General features: G+C 49.5%; 1 protein-coding gene across 3 annotated transcripts in view; it reads left to right on the top strand.

The window, feature by feature from the left end:
- Positions 1 to 18000, top strand: part of DNM2 (dynamin 2) — a 799525-nt gene that overhangs the window by 607829 nt on the left and 173696 nt on the right. For all 3 annotated transcript variants that reach the window (XM_086961600.1, XM_086961585.1, XM_086961594.1), the window contains exon 18: positions 576 to 811. In XM_086961600.1, the coding sequence (XP_086817726.1) occupies positions 576 to 811 (236 nt within the window). The remainder of the gene's footprint in view (positions 1 to 575; positions 812 to 18000) is intronic.

Genomic DNA, 18000 nt, shown 5'->3' with positions numbered 1-18000 from the left:
AGCTGGCACGGGCGGCTGCTGCTAATGGAGGGACTGCTATGTATTCTATGCACAGATATGAATTCAGCAGCCCACATGCCTCGAACTGCAAATGCTACTTACCAGTATGCATCTGTTCTTGGCATGTAGGGCTGCTGACATTCATATCGCCCGCCCTCCTCCCCGGCGCCTGTAGCAGCTGCAGCACATATCATTTCATGGCATGGTCATCATTCACTGAGTTTCACTCCATCTCGGCCACAATGGCTAAAAACAATCTGGGGATGGAGTCGATGCCCATGCGCACTGTAGTCCAGGGGAGGAGCCAACTATCTCGTGATACTTCGAAGACTCTTCCAGGACAACAATGTGCAATCATCCGGACCCAACACTAGGCGGCGATCTATGCACAGATATGAATGTCAGCAGCCCTACATGCCAAGAACAGATTCATACTGGTAAGTAGCATTTGCATTACTGTAGTGTTGGGTACACAGTTAAAATGGACTGGAAGGATGGGTCTTGGTTGGGAGTCCTTGTACAGTTATTTATATTAATATAGAATTCCCTCACCCTCCTTTTTGGGGGTCCTGCAGACTAAGGACTTCATCCACCATGAGCTGCTAGCCTACCTCTACTCTTCCGGGGACCAGAACAGCCTGATGGAGGAGTCTGCAGATCAGGCACAACGGAGGGATGACCTGCTACGCATGTACCACGCTCTAAAAGAATCAATGAACATCATTGGGGATATCACCACCAGCACCATCACAACCCCAATTCCCCCACCAGTGGATGACACCTGGATGCAGACCACCAGCAGCGGCCACAGGTATGCACTATATCCATTCTCTGCCCAAGACTTGTAGATCTGACTTCATTTGTTTGACAAGACTGTTGCATTGGGAGCAAGCAAGCACTTTCCTCTTTAACATGAGAGGAATGTAAGACTCGCTGTTGGTTCAAGTAAGGGCCATAGTCACAAGGTTTGGACTTTTTAACTGATCAATTACGTAGCCATGACCAAGTTTTATAGCTGATATCACAAATTGCTTTTTTTGTTTTTTGTATGCTCCCACTACGGGATAGATAATTACGACCACAATTGGTTTAAGACTGAATAAGGCAAATGTGCCTTTGTGACTGGTCTTCAGGTGAAATGAGACTTGCAGGTTCATGGCCTTCAAAGAAGGCCCAATAAGAGACTATAAATGGTTTGATATTTCCCAAAAAATAAATAATAGAATAGCAATATGGTTCCTAAAAATGTGCATTGAAGACTCTTTAAGGAGAGACCATCACGAAAGTGATACAGTGTGGTAACCTGGTCAGCCAATGGCTCTTTTTGATTAGAAGGTGGATGAATTGTCTTGAAAACTAATGTGTTAATTTTGTCCTGTACGATTTGTTTTTGGATTGTAACATTTTGTTGTGAAACACCTTTAACTTGGAATACATAAAATAGTCATCAAAGCATCAGTATTTGAAAAAGCTATAACTAAGGGAGTTCTTCCCCCTCAATACGAGGGGCTCTCTTACTTATTTAGGTTGCTATTGCTTATAATTTGTGTAGCTAAGATATTAGCTAAAATCACTGCATAATAGCTGCTGCCCTTATTGTCTCCATGATCCTGCCAGATTTGACAGCATATGTTCCAGTTCGCTCCATTTCGCACAACTTGCAAACCTTAATTGCTATTTCACACCAGCTGGATCTAAAACAAATGTCCTGGTGGTCTTTCTAGTTGCCTCAAAGTGTTTGATTGCCTGGAGCAGAAATACCTTTTTGCTGTGCTGGCTGGCATGGGCAGGCTGGAATCATTTGTGAACTAAGTGCAGTGTTTGTACAGTGCTCCGGTGGCCAGACTTTGTACAATCGAGTAGATCTCTGCTTTAGACAAATAGCTAGAAACACATGTCAAGGCTGCCCCCGCTCCCTGATCCTTTTGTGCTGTTGCCCTTGATCCATTGGCATCTAAATTATGACAACACTATTCAGAATTTGCTCTTCAGTTTGTTGTACGATTGCTACAAATTAAGTAGGACTGTGTAGCTGGGCAACATAAACATCAAAATATGGAAACATGGCTCACATATACCATAAGGAAATGTTGTCCTAATTCCTAGCTAGCTCACAGTATCCGATCTGAACCTTTAACCTTACCAGGGTGTCGGATTGCATAAGCAACCTCGAACATGACCACTCTTTTATTCCCCAGTGAAATTGTGGAAACAGATCTAACCTTTCGTGTTTTACTTTTGCATGCCCAAGGTAAACACTGGAAAGACACAAATATGGCTTTTCAAACATTTTTAAAAAGAACCGTATTCTTGTATAGAAAGAATGCTCGTCAATTACTAGGCAGATGAAACAAAGCATTATAGCCAGCATTACAAGAATGGTGAAAAAAATACAGTTCAACCATTATAACATTATTATGATTACGCTCCTATCTAATACTACTGAGAGCCTAGCGGGAGTACCACTGGGATAGCCCAACCCTCACTCTACGCCTCCTCAATATCAGAGTATGAAATGTCTGGAAGCCAGCCTCTGTAAGACAGGCTATTCTCCTTTGCAGTATAGCGGTCAGCAAGACCATCTCGGTCACCGTGCATCATGTTCAAGGACATTCCCAGCAGAAGTGTTCCTCTGACAAATATAATGCAGAGGCTGTTTACATAACAAAATCACTGTTCCAATCCCACTATGTCAAAGGTGCAGAGCTGATGCGATAGTTGTCTGGAACCTTGGAGCTGTTTTCAATCGAGCAATCAAATACAAGGGCATCATGTTCAATGTACCTAGACTTGGACTGACTGTATGAACAACATGATTATAATGCTTACTAAGAAACTAACTGTTTGTAGGCTAGCTTCTAAGTACATTATAATGCAAGTGTAAAAAGTCACCATTAGAAAAATATGTCCAGCTAAAACGTGAAGCTAAAATAGAGACTCGGAGCGGCCTATGTCATCACCCTCTCCTTGGCCAGAGGTAAACTCAACTCAAAGATAAAATTAACCTAACATTTCAAGCTAAAATACTGTAAAATATACTTCAATATTCAAAGCAGATGAAATGCATTAAAAAATGCATGCAATCAAAAAAAAGGAATAAAAGACAATTTGTGTTAAAAACAAGGGGTTGAATTAAAAATATAGGAGGCTCTCAAAATGTTTCCCATGTTCAGTGTGTTCGTGAGATCCAGGAAGAAAACCGCATCCATAGGCGATATATCCGCAGAGGTCTAAAGAGTAAATAAAAATGGACAAACAGTCATAACCCACCCAATCAGCAGATGTTGATGGTGTGGCAGCCGGTAGTGTAACTGCAGTAGGAGAGCCAGATACCAGGAATTCATGAGCCGTAGCATCAATGCTGGTTGGACATATTAGCTCATAGTAAGCATCCTGCAGCAATGGCAGTCTCATAGGACAGCACTGAAGATGAACCCTTATCAGACTCGCTTGCATATTCATATCCATAGATCCAACCAATTCAATTGTAGGACATAGATTTAGGGCACCCTTGAAAGGGCGCCATAGACAGCGGAACACAGACTGCATTCAGTGTAACCACGTAGGTCTAAAGGACAAGGACCAGTTGTTGTTCAATTCTTGAAGTGAAGACCCTCCAAAGTACTGTACCATGTATTCATGACACAGCAGGACGCTGTGGTAAGTCCATCACCATTTGGCCTCGAGGTGGAACATCCATTGCAGAGCAACACAAATAGGATAAAAATGGCAAAGAGCAGGAATAACACAAAGTGGTACGCCTCCAAATATGCTGGAAACCAAAGAGTGTAAAAGGGACAGAATCACCCCAAATACAGTCTGGAATGTACTAACAAAGCCAGACCCAATTGCTTTAAAAAGTATACCTCTCCTGTTGAATTTGAAGCATTAAATATGCAGGGTACAAGTTCACCTAAATGCTGATGCAAGTTTGTGCACAATAGCAATTGTACTTCAGAGGAAGACCTTGCAATTTGATTATCGAATATTTCTTGAGCAGATGTTAATGCAATGTCATTTTGAAACAATAAGGCTTTCAGTCATCTTAACTTATCAAAGTTAATGTTAATAATGGGAATCGAGGGCCATAAGGTAATATTCTAATTGTGTGTGTGGGTGGAAATTACACGTTATAATAACAAGTCATGATCCTGGAAACCGTGACCACTTATGGCACTCACAGTTTCATCCTAGAACAACCTTGGTCGTTCATGATCAAATAACTTCCATTTGATAGTAATCTTCACACTGGCCGAATTAAGGAGACTGAAAACCCCTTCAGATAACACGCCAAATTGGCTATGGATACATTGCACACACCATGAAGTGTCACCTCTTTACAAACTAATAAATGGCTGAATGAAGTTTCAAATTTGTTTCCGCTAATGAAGACCTCCATTTCCCCACTCCAACATCTGTAATCGAAGGGGTAAAACCCAAGTTTTATGAACAAACTTCTCTCTTAAAGCTTCATATCTGCCTACTTGAAAGTGTTTCAGACAAGATCTAAACTAAAAAGTTGATATTGGTAATGTAATAAAAACATAGATCAACCATACACAGCAGATAGTCTCTTGGCTACTATGAAAGGCAATTTCTCTAAACGCTCTATGTTCAGCATTGTGTAAGTGGTAACTTTCTTTGCCATCAGCCTTTGTGTGCATGTAAAATGTAAGGCAAAAACAATTCTCTTCCAGGGGATCCTCATCAATAGTCATAAGCACATGAATATTCCCGCTTATGTGCAGGACCCCGGAAACACATCACATATATGTGAAAACCATATATGTAGATATATATATATATATCACACAATGCAGCCTTCCATAGTCATGCTGAGCAATGTTGCAAGAAATTCTGTTGTACATAAAAGCATTCCAATTAAGCAGGGAGAAAGAAAGCATTTGAAAACTGCTTTAATATACAGCAGTAATCACAATCCTGCAAGGAAGAATGAAAATACATTTTCAGCACATAGGCTGAATTGTAGAAACATTAGTGTAGAAAGCTGAAAAGCTAACCCACAGAAACACTCAGAATAAACTGGCACAGTGCCTTTAAGGCAGCCATGATCCATATCTTCCCATCATGCCTCAGTGGTGACAGTTAGGTCAGTTGTTCTTTCCGGCTCCTTCTGTCAGGACCCTGGTTACTTCAGCGCTACCTTTTTTCTGATTTCAGTCAGGAAATACTTCTATTTTTGTGTTGAAACCCTTTTACTTCGACATCTTTTCGGTGTTGGAGTATTACTCTGTTTTTTTAGAGCTGAGCATCGTTTTTGTGGAGAAGTGTGGCTCAGGGGTTAGAGGCGGCAGACCTGGAGCTTGAGTTCGGCCCTGGACCAGGGTTCAATTCCCCGCCTCGGCGGGTCTTGGGCTCAATAATCCCACGGACTTGTTAATTCTCGCTCCGGTGCCATCTCGACTCACGGGTTCACACTCTGCGACTCTGGGCAATAGCTTGCTTAATCTCCACATCGGCCCTTCGCGGCGGGATGCCTGGCTTTCACCTTGTGGATACCCTTCCAGGGTTATCTCACAGGGGAATACCAGGACGGGTTCCCTAAGCAAGCGCGGAGATGCCCCAGGGTAAGTCCTGCGCTATATAAGTTTCATACATTTACATTTACATTACATTTTTCAGTCAGAAATGCCCTATCTTTTTGACCCTTGCCCTTCCTGTGGCAAAAAGAAGGCTAAAACAGACTTCCATCCTATCTGTATTCTATGACTTCCTTCTGAACATAATCCTAAAACCTGCCAGCATTGCTAGCTGCTGTCCAAGAGAACTCTGAAGGACAGGGAGAGGATTCACCTCTGAGCTGGCTGAAAAGAGAAAATCTCCTTCTAGAGGCAGGTCTCCGATAAAGAAGAGGAAAGAGAGAGCCACCACTCCATCTAGAAGTAAGGTTCCAGTATGCTCTCCGTCGGCGTCTGGCTCGGCGCCTCAAATCCCTTCATTGGCAACGAAAATGTCGACGAGAAGACCATCGGCGGCTCGCCATCGAGAGAGAACAGGTTGTCGACGAAGAGCAACGGTACGTCGGATCCTCCGCCGTCATCAACCCGGCGACGATCGGCGTCGAAGAGTCGCTCTCAGTTGGTGCGGGCTTGCCCAACATTGAGAATCTGATCTCCGTCGTCGCCATCTATTCGGCGTTCGATGTCGAGACAGGCTCCGCCGTCGCAGGGTCACCGGCGATCGGCGTAGAAGTAAACGTCTCCGTTGCCATCAACCAGGCGGCGTTCGACGTCGAGACGCGCCTCGTCACCTGAGGCTAGGCACTCATCGCCTGCAGCGTTCGACGCCGAAGGCCCGATCCTCTCCGGCGAGGGATTGGACGTCGAGACCAAGAGTGAAATATACCAAACGTCGTTCGACGTCAAGACGGCGGTCTCCGTCGACGACGAGAAGTGCCCCGATCTCGACTCCACTGACTTCTAGGAGACGGTCAGCGTCGAGAGAAAGATCGACGTCAAGAAGGATTTCTCCATCCACCCGCTCATCGTTGAGGTCTCCTGCACGTTCAACGTCGAAGGCGAGGTCTGTGGGCTCCAGACATTCGACGTCACCATACAACGTCGAAGCACCCAGAGATCGACGTCGAGGAGACAATCAGTATCTGAAAGAGGCACGTTAGTGATAGATTCCTTACCTTAGAATATCCCCAGGCGTCAGGCTGGATCCGAAAACTTTTGCGTAGCAATACCATTGCGCGTCAGTAGGCGTCGTATGCGGCTCCGCGTCTGTCGTCGGCGTCGTTATTGCCGGAATGACGTCGTCGGAGTACTTGGACGCCGCCCTCGCGCGCTGACGTCAGTTCTTCTTTTTTCCGCACCAGCTAGCGCAGATCTGGAGAAGCTCTACCCCTTAGTCACTTTTTGACTAAACTTTTTTGATCTTTTTTTTTTTTCACAACCGTGTTTATTGAAAGTTCAGGCAAGCATAAATACAGTTCTCCACAATCAGGAGGGCACTGTCAGTAATAGACAAACAGTAGAATGACCGGACGCCCAAACTTTGACGCACCCCCCACCCCACCCCCTGCCCCACCAACCCCCTTAAACATACCCCAACTACCTTCCCCAGCTACCCACCCCTTATCCCGCCCTAACCCAGTGCACGTGTTCACAGTATACCAAATACATGACTAAAGCAATGCAGGCGTCAGACATCGACCTAGGTCCCAAGGTCCCCATCAGAAGGTAGCACATAGTCTATGTCAGCTGGGGGATCCAGAGTCAGCCCCCTGTAATCCGCCCACCGCTTCCAGATCTTATAATGTTTCCGGGGGCACCCCCTGGCCTCAAACACAGGTAATTCCAGCCCCATAAGAAAGTCTAGTCCCGCCTTCCAGGCGCTGAGTGGGGGGGCACGATCACTCTTCCAAGCTCTCGCCAGATCTCGCTTAGCTACGACCAGCTCCAGTAACAGGAGATGTCGTTTGTAGATGTTGCCTCCCACATTCTCCAGGACATGGAGGAGGCCCAGTCTAGGCGTACGAGGGAGGTCCCACCCCAGCACTTCCGACAGACAGTTCCACACACCATTCCAAAATCGGGTCAGACCCCCACAAGACCACACCGTGTGCAGTAGAGTTCCCCTTTCAGCTCCACACCTCAAGCACTCTGGGGTGGCAATAAGGCCCGCCCTCCACAATCTCTCTCTAGTGTAGTATGCCCTATGGCGATATTTAAACTGTATAAATCTAAGGCGCACAGCTATGGCAGAACTTTTTTGATCTTTTGATCTGTTTTTTCTTAAATCGTTCGACTCCTATGGTGCCGGTAGGGATGCCCGGGTTCAAACCCTGCTCCAAGTGCAGCCGACTGATGCCGGTTACCGACCCCCATCGCCGGTGTCTTCAGTGTCTAGGCCTCGACCACGACGACCGAACCTGCTCCGACTGCCGGGCCCTGACGTCTAAGGCTAGGCGGGAGCGGTCCCGCAAGAGACTTGAGCTCCGGCAGTCGGCCCGCGCCCTTCAAGGTCCCGGTCCCACAGGAGGTCGAGGGACCGGTCGCTGGGTCGGAGCCCTCGTAGCTCCGAGAGTCAGCATCGGTCTTCGGGATCAAGATCCTCAGGTAAGAGGCATGAGAGGTCGGAAAGGCGTCATCCCCCTCCTACCACCGACGCTCGCGCGACGCGGCTGGGGGTTCGGGTGACACCACCCACGATGCTCCGACGGAGTTGTGGGCGTCGCTACCTGCCCCACACCTTCCGGTCCCTGGGCACGATGCAACGCCAGAGGAGATCGAGCAGTAACTCATGGCCATGAGGTCTCTCCCTCCTCCGCTGGGCTCCGTGGTGCCTTCGGGCCCAGCGGTCCTGGCTGGGGGACCTAGCGGGTCGGGTGCTTCAGCTCCGACGCCGTCGGGTGCTCCCGCCCTGGGGCCGCCGGCGACTTCGGTCCCGGCGCCGCAGGCCCCCACTGGATCCGATTCCGGATTCGGGTCGTCCCCGGTCGACCTCACCCACACCGGTCCCTAGGGTGTCGCCCCCGGCGACACCGTCCCCGATCCTGCCCTCGATTCGGTTCCGGCGCCGGAGCGGTGCCGCTCTCGACGTCGTATGGAGACTTTTATTTCCACGCCCCGGCCCCATCCTTTGAACCTGAATTTCAGGTGATGGGTGACGAGGGAGATTCGGAGCGGTCTGTGGACCCTCTGGCACAGGAGTGCCAGTCTCAACAGGACTGGACATGTGAGCTGGGGGATGCCAGTGGACTGGACACTTCGCCAGACGCTGGTTTTGTCTCCCCTCCAACCGTGGCTACGGAGGAGGGGGCTGCCTACAGTGTAGTGTTGACGCGGGCGGCCAAGGCATTGAGCCTGGAGCTCCCCGTCGTGGCCGTGAGGACTAACCTCCTCACTGAGGTCCTTAAACCACAGGCAAGCTCGGCTGAGCCTCTGCTGCCGTTTAATGAGGCCTTGTGTGACGTTCTTTTGGGCACTTGGTCCAAGCCCACTACACGTCAGCCTGTAGATAGGAACGTGGCCAGAAGCGACCCTTGCTTCTTGTCCACCCACCCCACCCAGAGATCCTGGTTATCCAGGCCTCTACTTCCCAGACCGCATTCCCGACGGCTCCGCCCGATCGGGAATCCAAGAGATACGAACAATTCGGAAAGAAGGTTTTCTCGTTCCTGAGTTTGGGACTGCGGTCAGTCAATACCGCATGCCTCTTGGGCAGCTACACCCACACCCTGTGGGACACGGTCGCGGACGTGCTGCCACAATGTCCGGAGGAGGTCCGGACTAAAATCGCCCAAGCCCTTGCGGAGGGTAGAGATGCGGCACGCTATTCCATCCGGTGTGGGCTGGATACAACGGACTCACTAGGGAGAGCGATGGCAACGACGGTGGCTGTTCGACGCCACGCCTGGTTGAGGACCGCTAACTTTTCGGCTGATGTCCAGGCCACCCTTCTGGACATGCCGTTTGATGGCCGTCGCCTCTTTGGCGACAAGGCAGACCATGCGCTTGAGCGTTTTAAGGACTCTAGGGCTACGGCCAAGTCCTTGGGCCTCTCGGCCCGCGCCAGCAAACGGGTGCCTTTCGCTCCTTTCGTGGCCAAGGAAGGGGCGCTCCCACACGTGCTGCCAGCCACGCACCGCAGTCTAATACACAGCGCGGTGGCAGCCATGGAAAAATGCTGTGGCAGCGGTCTGGGACAACGGTGAGGCCAGTCCACACCTTCCCCTGCAGCATTCGCCTCAAAACCCTCCTAGTCTGTGCTTTCAGGCCCATGTGACGCCAGTGGGGGGCAGGGTTCGCCATCACCACTTCCACTGGCCCACTGTCACGTCGGACATGTCGGTGCTGCAAATCGTCCGAAGGGGCTACTCCCTCCCCTTCGAGACGACCCCTCCAGCCATGCCACCGCAATACCACCGCGTGTCGGGGGAATCACTTGCAACTTCTGCAAAAGGAAGTTACGGCCCTCTTGGCCAAGGGGGCCATCGAGCGCGTTCCTGGGCCAGAAGTAGGGTGTGGTTGTACTCCCGCTACTTTCTGGGACCCAAGAAGGGCAAAGGGGGCCTACGCCCTATCTTGGACCTACGGAACGTCAACGGCTTCCTCCGGAAGGAGAAGTTCAAAATGCTGACATTGGCTCAGGTCTTGGCTGCCCTGGACCCAGGAGACTGGATGGTAGTGTTGGACTTGCAGGACGCTTATTTCCACATCCCGTCCTACCGGCGCTACCTGCGGTTCACGGTAGGCCCATCACTTTCAGTTTACCGTGCTCCCCTTCGGCCTTACCAGCGCCCCACGGGTGTTCACGAAAGTGATGTCGGTGGTCGCAGCTCATCTGCGCAGGTTAGGGGTTTCAGTCTTCCCCCTACCTCGACGACTAGTTGTTGAAGGTGGTCTCGCCCCAGACAGTAGTCGGCCACCTCCAGATTACGGCGGACCTCCTGCACCAGCTGGGGTTTTCCATCAATGTGCCGAAGTCACACCTGTGCCCCTCTCAGAAGCTCTTCTTCATCGGAGTGGTCCTCGACTCGGCGCAGTTTCGGGTTTATCCTCCCGAACGGCGGGTCCGGGATATTCAGGCTTTGATTCCAATCTTTCAGCCTGTAGGAGAGTAGGGTCTGCTATCCTATGGTCACCCCAATTTTTGCTTTTTGCTTCACTGGTTTTCGACTTACTGAGGCTGTGGGCCTGCTAATCAGACCCCCAGCCTGCTGTTCTCTCTCTAAATTTATAATACATGTGCTATAGGTACATACCACAATTGGAAATGGACTCCTTGTCAGCCCCTGTACCATGCACTATAGGTGCTCAGGGCATAGGTGCCACCAAGGCCTACCAGGGGCTGAAGCATAGCTTTTGCCACCCCTGGCTGGTTCTTAAATTGACACAACTGGCTGATCACTCAGCTGGGGCAAGTGGGTGTAATCACCCCTTGCTTAGATATAGTATACCTATATCTAAACCTATATCTGGACACATATATAGCCTGTAAGCCACTCCTATGGAAGGCCTCATCAATCCTGGAGGCAGAGTGCGTGGTTTTATGTGAGATGGAGCTCTGGCATGAGCTGAGCCTGTCTGCAGCTGTCTGGAACAACTCCCTAAGCTGATCCGGGATAATGCCATACCATATACTCTTAAGCGCCTTATAATCCTCGCGGTTATATAGCAACTTTGGTTTGGCTTTATCAAAACATGTCGTGTAAGGTGTCATACGAATTGGAATACTACCCCCTCGCCAGTTCTGGCGACGGGGGTAGCATTCCACCCTTCTAGAGGGATAAGACATGTTACTTTACTGAAACGCGGTTGATTTAAAATGAGCCTCAGATCCACAAAATGGATGCCTCTGCCACAGACACGGGTCTGGCCTCCTGCTGCTGACCGAAACTCAGCATATGGTGGCCTGGACAAAGAGTTTCCTGTCGCAGGGCGGTGTCAAACCACCCCAGACAGGAGATAGTGGATTGTAGTAGGGAGGTTTCAAAGAAACCAGACACTGCCTGGGGAGCACAAGGCTGCCCCTTGCATAATCCGGCCAAGCCGGTTCTGGGGCCTCCCAGCCCCTGTCCCAGCGCGGCCTGGATCAAAGGAAAGGGGTGTAACCACCCCCTTCCTGGGTCCCACCCATAGGAGGGGACCTAGCAGGATGTCCAGCCCACCAGATTCGAATAAGAGTGGGAGCAGTGCCAATGCAACTCAGATCATCCTGAAGAAACATAAGAAACGAATTCTGGACCCTTCGACTTTCTACTCAACGCAGAAGACTGAAGAATCTCCCTTGTGGTCAAGGAGTGACCACCCTGTGCAAACAGGCACCATCCAGCCCTCGACCCTTGCTTTGTTGCAGTTCCCGCCGGAACTCGAGCGACAGAGATCGACGAGATCAAGCTTGCCTGCCTTCTCCCAGCCCGATCCACAGTCCCTGCAGAGCTGAGACCAGTGGAGGCGACCGGAAGCGTGGGGCACGCCATCTTGAAAAGGCCACGAGACGCTGACCGTGCAGCCCACGAGTGATCCTCGAAGCTGTGCACCGGGGTTTGAGAAGCCCCCACCCCGAGCTACACTTGCACCCAAGCTCACCCCTCCACACTCGACGAGTGCTGCGTGGGGCCCTTCTGCTTGTTTTGGCTCGACGCGTTGGCCCGGTCACTTGCCAGCTGGCTTGTGGCCCCTGTGCCGACGAAACTTGAAATACGACTTGCTTTTCTGGTTGCTCCAGATCTGCACCAGCTCCTGTGAAAAGGAGCCCCCACTCTGACTCTCCTGGTTCGAGTGATAAGCAATCTCCCGGTTCCGCGTGGATTGCTTTTGCCAAGTGCTGTTTGCTGCAATCTTGAAGCCGACGGTGCTGACGGCGAGAACCTACGTGGGACAGATCGTGACCTGCTCCTGGACGTCGCAGATGCCCCAGAGCCCACGCTACAGCGGAGAGAAGCCTAACGACAACCACCTGATTGCGCCCGACATTGCCTGGTTCCGTCCTGGTTCCACCCTGGTCACTGCTGAGTGACCCAGACTCTGTCCCCTCTGCTTTCAGGTACTTTTCTACTTCGATCCACCCTTGGATCGCACCGGACACTTCTGCTTCACATCGCCTGCAGCTGCAACAGCTTCAAGCACCAAGAGCCTGCGTGTCAAAACCCGACGCCACTTCGACCCTGTGCACCCACGGCCTGTGGGTGAGGTAACATTGCAACGCCGGTGTACATACACTGGTACACACCTCTAGGGTCTGTGTCTAAAGTTTTGTTCCTCTAGGTTCAGCGGAAGTATCTTTTAACTCACTTTATTTAACTTTTACGCACCATTGACATTGCATTGGTGCGAGCCGCACTTCCCGTGCTGCACCCGTCTCCTGTGGGCTACTCCCGACTTCAGCATTGCTAGTCCTGACTGCTCCCAGCGAATCTCTAGGCCCTAGGCCTAACCACTGTTCGATTGGTGTTCCTTATACCACTTTTTTAGTATATGGTTTGAGTGGCCACCCGCCCTCATCCATAATTGTGCAACTTTATATGTTTTACTGTGCTTTTGATTTAACGCTTGTGCCCCTTTCCTCATAAAGAGTACTGGGGAGTAATTTAGAAATAAATACATATCTTTTTATAATATATACTTGTGTGGTGTCCTTTCATTTGATTACAGGATTGTATGTGGTAAAACAGCTCGCTTAACACGACCTCTTAAGTTAAGCCTTTAAGGCTGCTTAGTCCATGCTACCACTAGGATAGCTTGTCTAACAAGGTTGACTTACAACCAGACATCTTTGGGGTTTGTTTGGACTGATACCAAGTGGTTCCAGAATTGGAAACACTACATATCAGGCCAACTTCTCACATTGGTGTGCAGCGGTGCGGATTTGAGCTTGCTGTTTGTTTTACCATTGCAATCTTTACATCAAATTGAAAGATCACATCAAGTACCTTAGGTACATATAAATCAAAAGCTTAGCATATTAAGTTCTACTGAACTTAGTAGTTGTAGATTAAAGGGATTAGCACACCCTGACTACAACTCACAAGCAAGGTACAGTAGGAAAACACTTAGTGTAGGTAAGTGCACCACTTACACCTCACTAGCAGTCATGTCTGATACAGGTAGAGCCTCAGGCCCTGCTCCTGTAATAGTTGATCCTATAGGGACAACATCCAGATATGACAACCTTAGCCACAAAGACCTGAGTGCCTTGTGCACAGCCAGGGGGCTAAAAAAGGGCAGAGGCCCTACCATTCCTTCCCTAATAGCTATCCTAGAAAAGGATGACTTAGATAAGGTGAGTCAGGCTCCCTTAGAATCAGGTGAAGGGATACATTCCCCTGAGAATGAGAATCTTCCAGAAGATGAAGAAGAGGAGGAGAAAGAGGAAGAGGAAGGCTCAGATTTAGAAGAGCCTGAAGATCAGGATCAGAGGGGAAACCAGGTACAGGTTGCCAGGCTTAACCAGGCCAACCAAGACCTACATGAGAATGGAGAGGGCCAGCACCACTCCAGATCTCATAACCAAATTCTCCCAGGTAACAGGAGGGTGAGATCTCAATCAGGAGATTCTCATCTTTCTAGTGCCTCAAGAGAATCTCAGAGAGGAATGACTCCCTCCCAGAGGAAAGAGCATAGGGCCAGAATGAGGGCTGTCCAACTCCAGATAGAGAGGGAGGAGGTAGCTCTGGCTCAAGCTAAACTTACCTTGGCTCAAGCTAAACTTACCTTGGCAAGGGAACAGAAGTTAAGTGGCTTAGATGCCACTGGTGGCAGCAAAGTTCCTAAAGAAAAAGACAGGGCCTATGACAATAGAAACCTGACAAAAATTGTGCCCCCCTACAAGGAAGGGGATGACATCCACAAATGGATGACTGCTCTTGAGAGGGCCTGCATGTTACAGCAGGTCCCTGAGGATCAGTGGGCAGCAATTTTATGGTACTCCTTTTCTGAGAAAAGGGAGGGACAGGCTCCTCACTGTTAGACCTGAGGATGCCAAAAACTACTCTGTTCTGAAGAGTGCTCTTATTGAAGGGTTTGGCCTAACCACTGAGCAATACAGGTTGTTGTTCAGAGACACCCAAAAAGCACAGACTCAGGACTGGACTGATTTTGTAGATTGTGCCACTAAGGCTCTGGAGGGTTGGCTGCAGGGAAGTAAAGTTTCAGACTATACAGGATTGTACAATCTTATGATGAGAGAGCAGATCCTTAATAACTGTCAGAACCAGCTGTTGCATCAATACCTTGTTGACTTTGATTTGACCTCTCCCCAAGAATTGGGAAAGAAGGCAGACAAATGGGTCAGAACAAGGATTAAGCAGAAAAACCAGAACCAAGGTGACCAGAAGAAAACAGACCAGAAGGGTGGGAATCAGAAAGATAAAGAAAAGGACCAGAAGTCTTCAGGCCCCCAAACTAGCAATAAGGAGGGGGGTTCCCAAAATGGAAACAAGAAAAAGAAGAATGATGGCCCAAAGAAACCTTGGTGTAATACCTGCAAATCAGTTTCACACTGGGGCAGTGAATGCACTAAGAAAAATCCAGTCCCCACCACTGCAGCTCCTAAAGCACCTGCACCCCCTAGTACAGTTAACAGTGGTGGTACACAGCCAAAGGGTTAAGTAGTGTTGACCCTGGGTACTGAGGTAGAATCTGGCCTAGTCAGAATCCCCACACAGGCAGTTCTCCTATATGATGTGGACTTACCTTTGACCACTGCAGTAAGCCCCAGTAACCTGGGCAAATATAGGCAGACTCCCTTAATCAATGAGAAACTGGCTCAGGCCTACAGGGACACTTGTGCCAGTGTCACTATGGTGACACCTGACTTTGTGGACCCTGGTCAGATTGTACTAGGTGAAAGTTACCTAGTAACCAATGCAAGCAACTCCACTACTTCACATAGTGTGGCTGTTGTGAACTTCTCCTGGGGAGGGGTAGATGGCCTAAAGAAAGTTGTTGTGAGTGCAGACCTCCCAGTAGACTGTCTGTTAGGCAATGATCTTGAAAGCTCAGTTTGGTCAGAAGTGGAGTACAGGACTCATGCAGAAATGCTAGGGATTTCAGCTCATGTCCTTGCAGTGACAAGGTCTCAGGCTAAGAAGTGCCTTCCTGAACCAGTGGTGGATCTTGAAACAATAGACCAACCACAACCCAAGAGAAGGAGCAAGAGGGTTAAGGCTGTGCCTTCCCACTTGCCCCAGGTTGAGGATCAAGTTTCACAGGAAACTGATTCTGCAGTCCAAGAGGAGACTGTCTCAGAGGAGCTTGAACCTGATCAGGTTGAGTTTCTGGGGACAGGGGGACCCTCAGGCAGACCTGGGGCAGGCCCAATTAGATTGCCCTTCACTTGAACCCCTCAGACAGCAAGCTGCTGCTGAGGCTGCAGGGAATGCTCAAGGTACCCATAGAGTGTATTGGGATGAAGGACTCCTTTATTCAGAGGCTAGAGACCCCAAGCCTGGCACAACCAGGAGGTTGGTTATACCTTTGAAGTTTAGGGGCTTCCTTCTTACCTTGGCCCATGATATTCCCCTTGCAGGACACTTAGGCCAGAATAAGACTTGGGACAGGCTTGTTCCACACTTTCACTGGCCTCACATGTCAGAAAATGTCAAGGAGTTTTGTCGCTCCTGTGTCACTTGCCAAGCCAGTGGTAAGTCAGGTGGCACAACAAAGGCCCCCCTGATACCACTACCTGTGGTGGGGGTACCCTTTGAAAGAGTTGGAATAGACATTGTGGGTCCCATGGATCCTCCAACAGCATCTGGGCACAGATTTATACTGGTGGTAGTGGATCATGCCACCAGGTACCCAGAGGCAATTCCCCTGAGGACCACCACAGCTCCTGTGGTGGCAAAAGCCCTCATTGCAGTTTTCTCAAGAGTGGGCTTTCCAAAGGAGGTTCTTTCAGACAGAGGTACCAACTTTATGTCTGGATACTTGAAAGCAATGTGGAAAGAGTGTGGAGTAAACTATGTTTACCACACCCTACCATCCACAGTGCAATGGGCTTGTTGAAAGGTTCAACAAGACCCTAAAGGGAATGATAAAAGGTTTACCAGAGAAGCTTAGGCGGAAATGGGACATCCTTTTACCCTGCTTGCTCTTTGCTTACAGAGAGGTCCCACAGAAGGGGGTTGGCTACAGCCCTTTTGAACTTTTGTTTGGCCACCCTGTAAGAGGTCCATTGAGTTTGGTGAAGGAAGGATGGGAGTTACCTCTCAAAAAGCCTAAACTAGACATTGTGGACTATGTACTTGGTCTCCGCTCCAGGATGGCTGAATACATGGAGAGAGCATCCAAAAACCTTGAGGCAAGTCAAGAATTACAGAAAGCTTGGCATGACCAAAAGGCTGTTCTGGTTGAGTACCAGCCAGGGCAGAAGGTGTGGGTGTTGGACCCAGTGGGGCCAGCAGCTCTCCAGGACCAATGGACTGGACCCTACCCTATCATTGAAAAGAAGGGAGAAGTCACCTACTTGGTTGACTTTGGCACCCCTAGGAGCCCCCACAGGGTGCTCCATGTAAACAGATTGAAAACATTTGTTGACAGGGAGGACATGAGTCTCCTCATGGCCACAGATGGGGAACGGGAGGAAGAGAGTGACCCTCTCCCAGACCTGCTTTCCCAGAACCCTGATGAGGGTTCAGTTGATGGAGTAGCCTTGGCAGGCAGCCTCACTGAGCAGCAACAGGTGGACTGCAGACAGGTGTTGCAGGCCCACAGACATATGTTTTCACTCACACCCAGCCAGACTAACTGGTACACCCATGAGGTGGACACTGGTGACAGTCTGCCTGTGAAGAATAAGATCTACAGGCAACCTGACCATGTCAGGGATTGTATAAAGGCTGAGGTGCAAAGATGTTGGAGCTTGGAGTGATTGAGCCATCAGAGAGCCCATGGGCTAGCCCAGTGGTCCTTGTGCCAAAACCTCATACCAAAGATGGGAAGAGAGAAATGAGGTTTTGTGTGGAGTACAGAGGTCTCAATGCTGTCACTAGGACAGATGCTCATCCCATTCCAAGAGCAGATGAGCTCATTGATAAATTGGCTTCTGCCAAGTTTCTGAGCACATTTGATTTGACAGCTGGCTACTGGCAAATCAGACTAGCTGAAGAGTCAAAAGCCAAAACAGCATTCTCTACCCCTAGTGGACATTATCAGTTTGTGGTAATGCCCTTTGGTTTGAAGAATGCACCTGCCACCTTCCAAAGGTTGGTGAATCAAGTCCTTGCTGGGTTGGATGACTTTTGTGCAGCATATCTAGATGATATTGCTGTCTTTAGCTCCACTTGGGAGGATCACCTGATCCACCTGAAGAAGGTTCTGGAGGCCCTGCAAAAGGCAGGCCTGACTATCAAGGCTACTAAGTGCCAGATAGGGCAGAGCAAGGTTGTGTACTTGGGCCACCTAGTAGGTGGGGGTCAAGTTCAACCACTGGAGAGCAAGATCCAGACCAAACAGGACTGGGCTCCTCCAACTACCCAGACACAAGTCAGAGCCTTCTTGGGCCTGACTGGGTATTACAGAAAATTTG

Source organism: Lissotriton vulgaris, chromosome 1_1, assembly GCF_964263255.1.
Source record: "Lissotriton vulgaris chromosome 1_1, aLisVul1.2, whole genome shotgun sequence".
Classification (NCBI taxonomy): Eukaryota; Metazoa; Chordata; class Amphibia; order Caudata; family Salamandridae; genus Lissotriton; species Lissotriton vulgaris.
The sequence above is the reverse complement of the archived record's forward strand: the minus strand, read 5'-3'. Positions and strand labels throughout refer to the sequence as shown.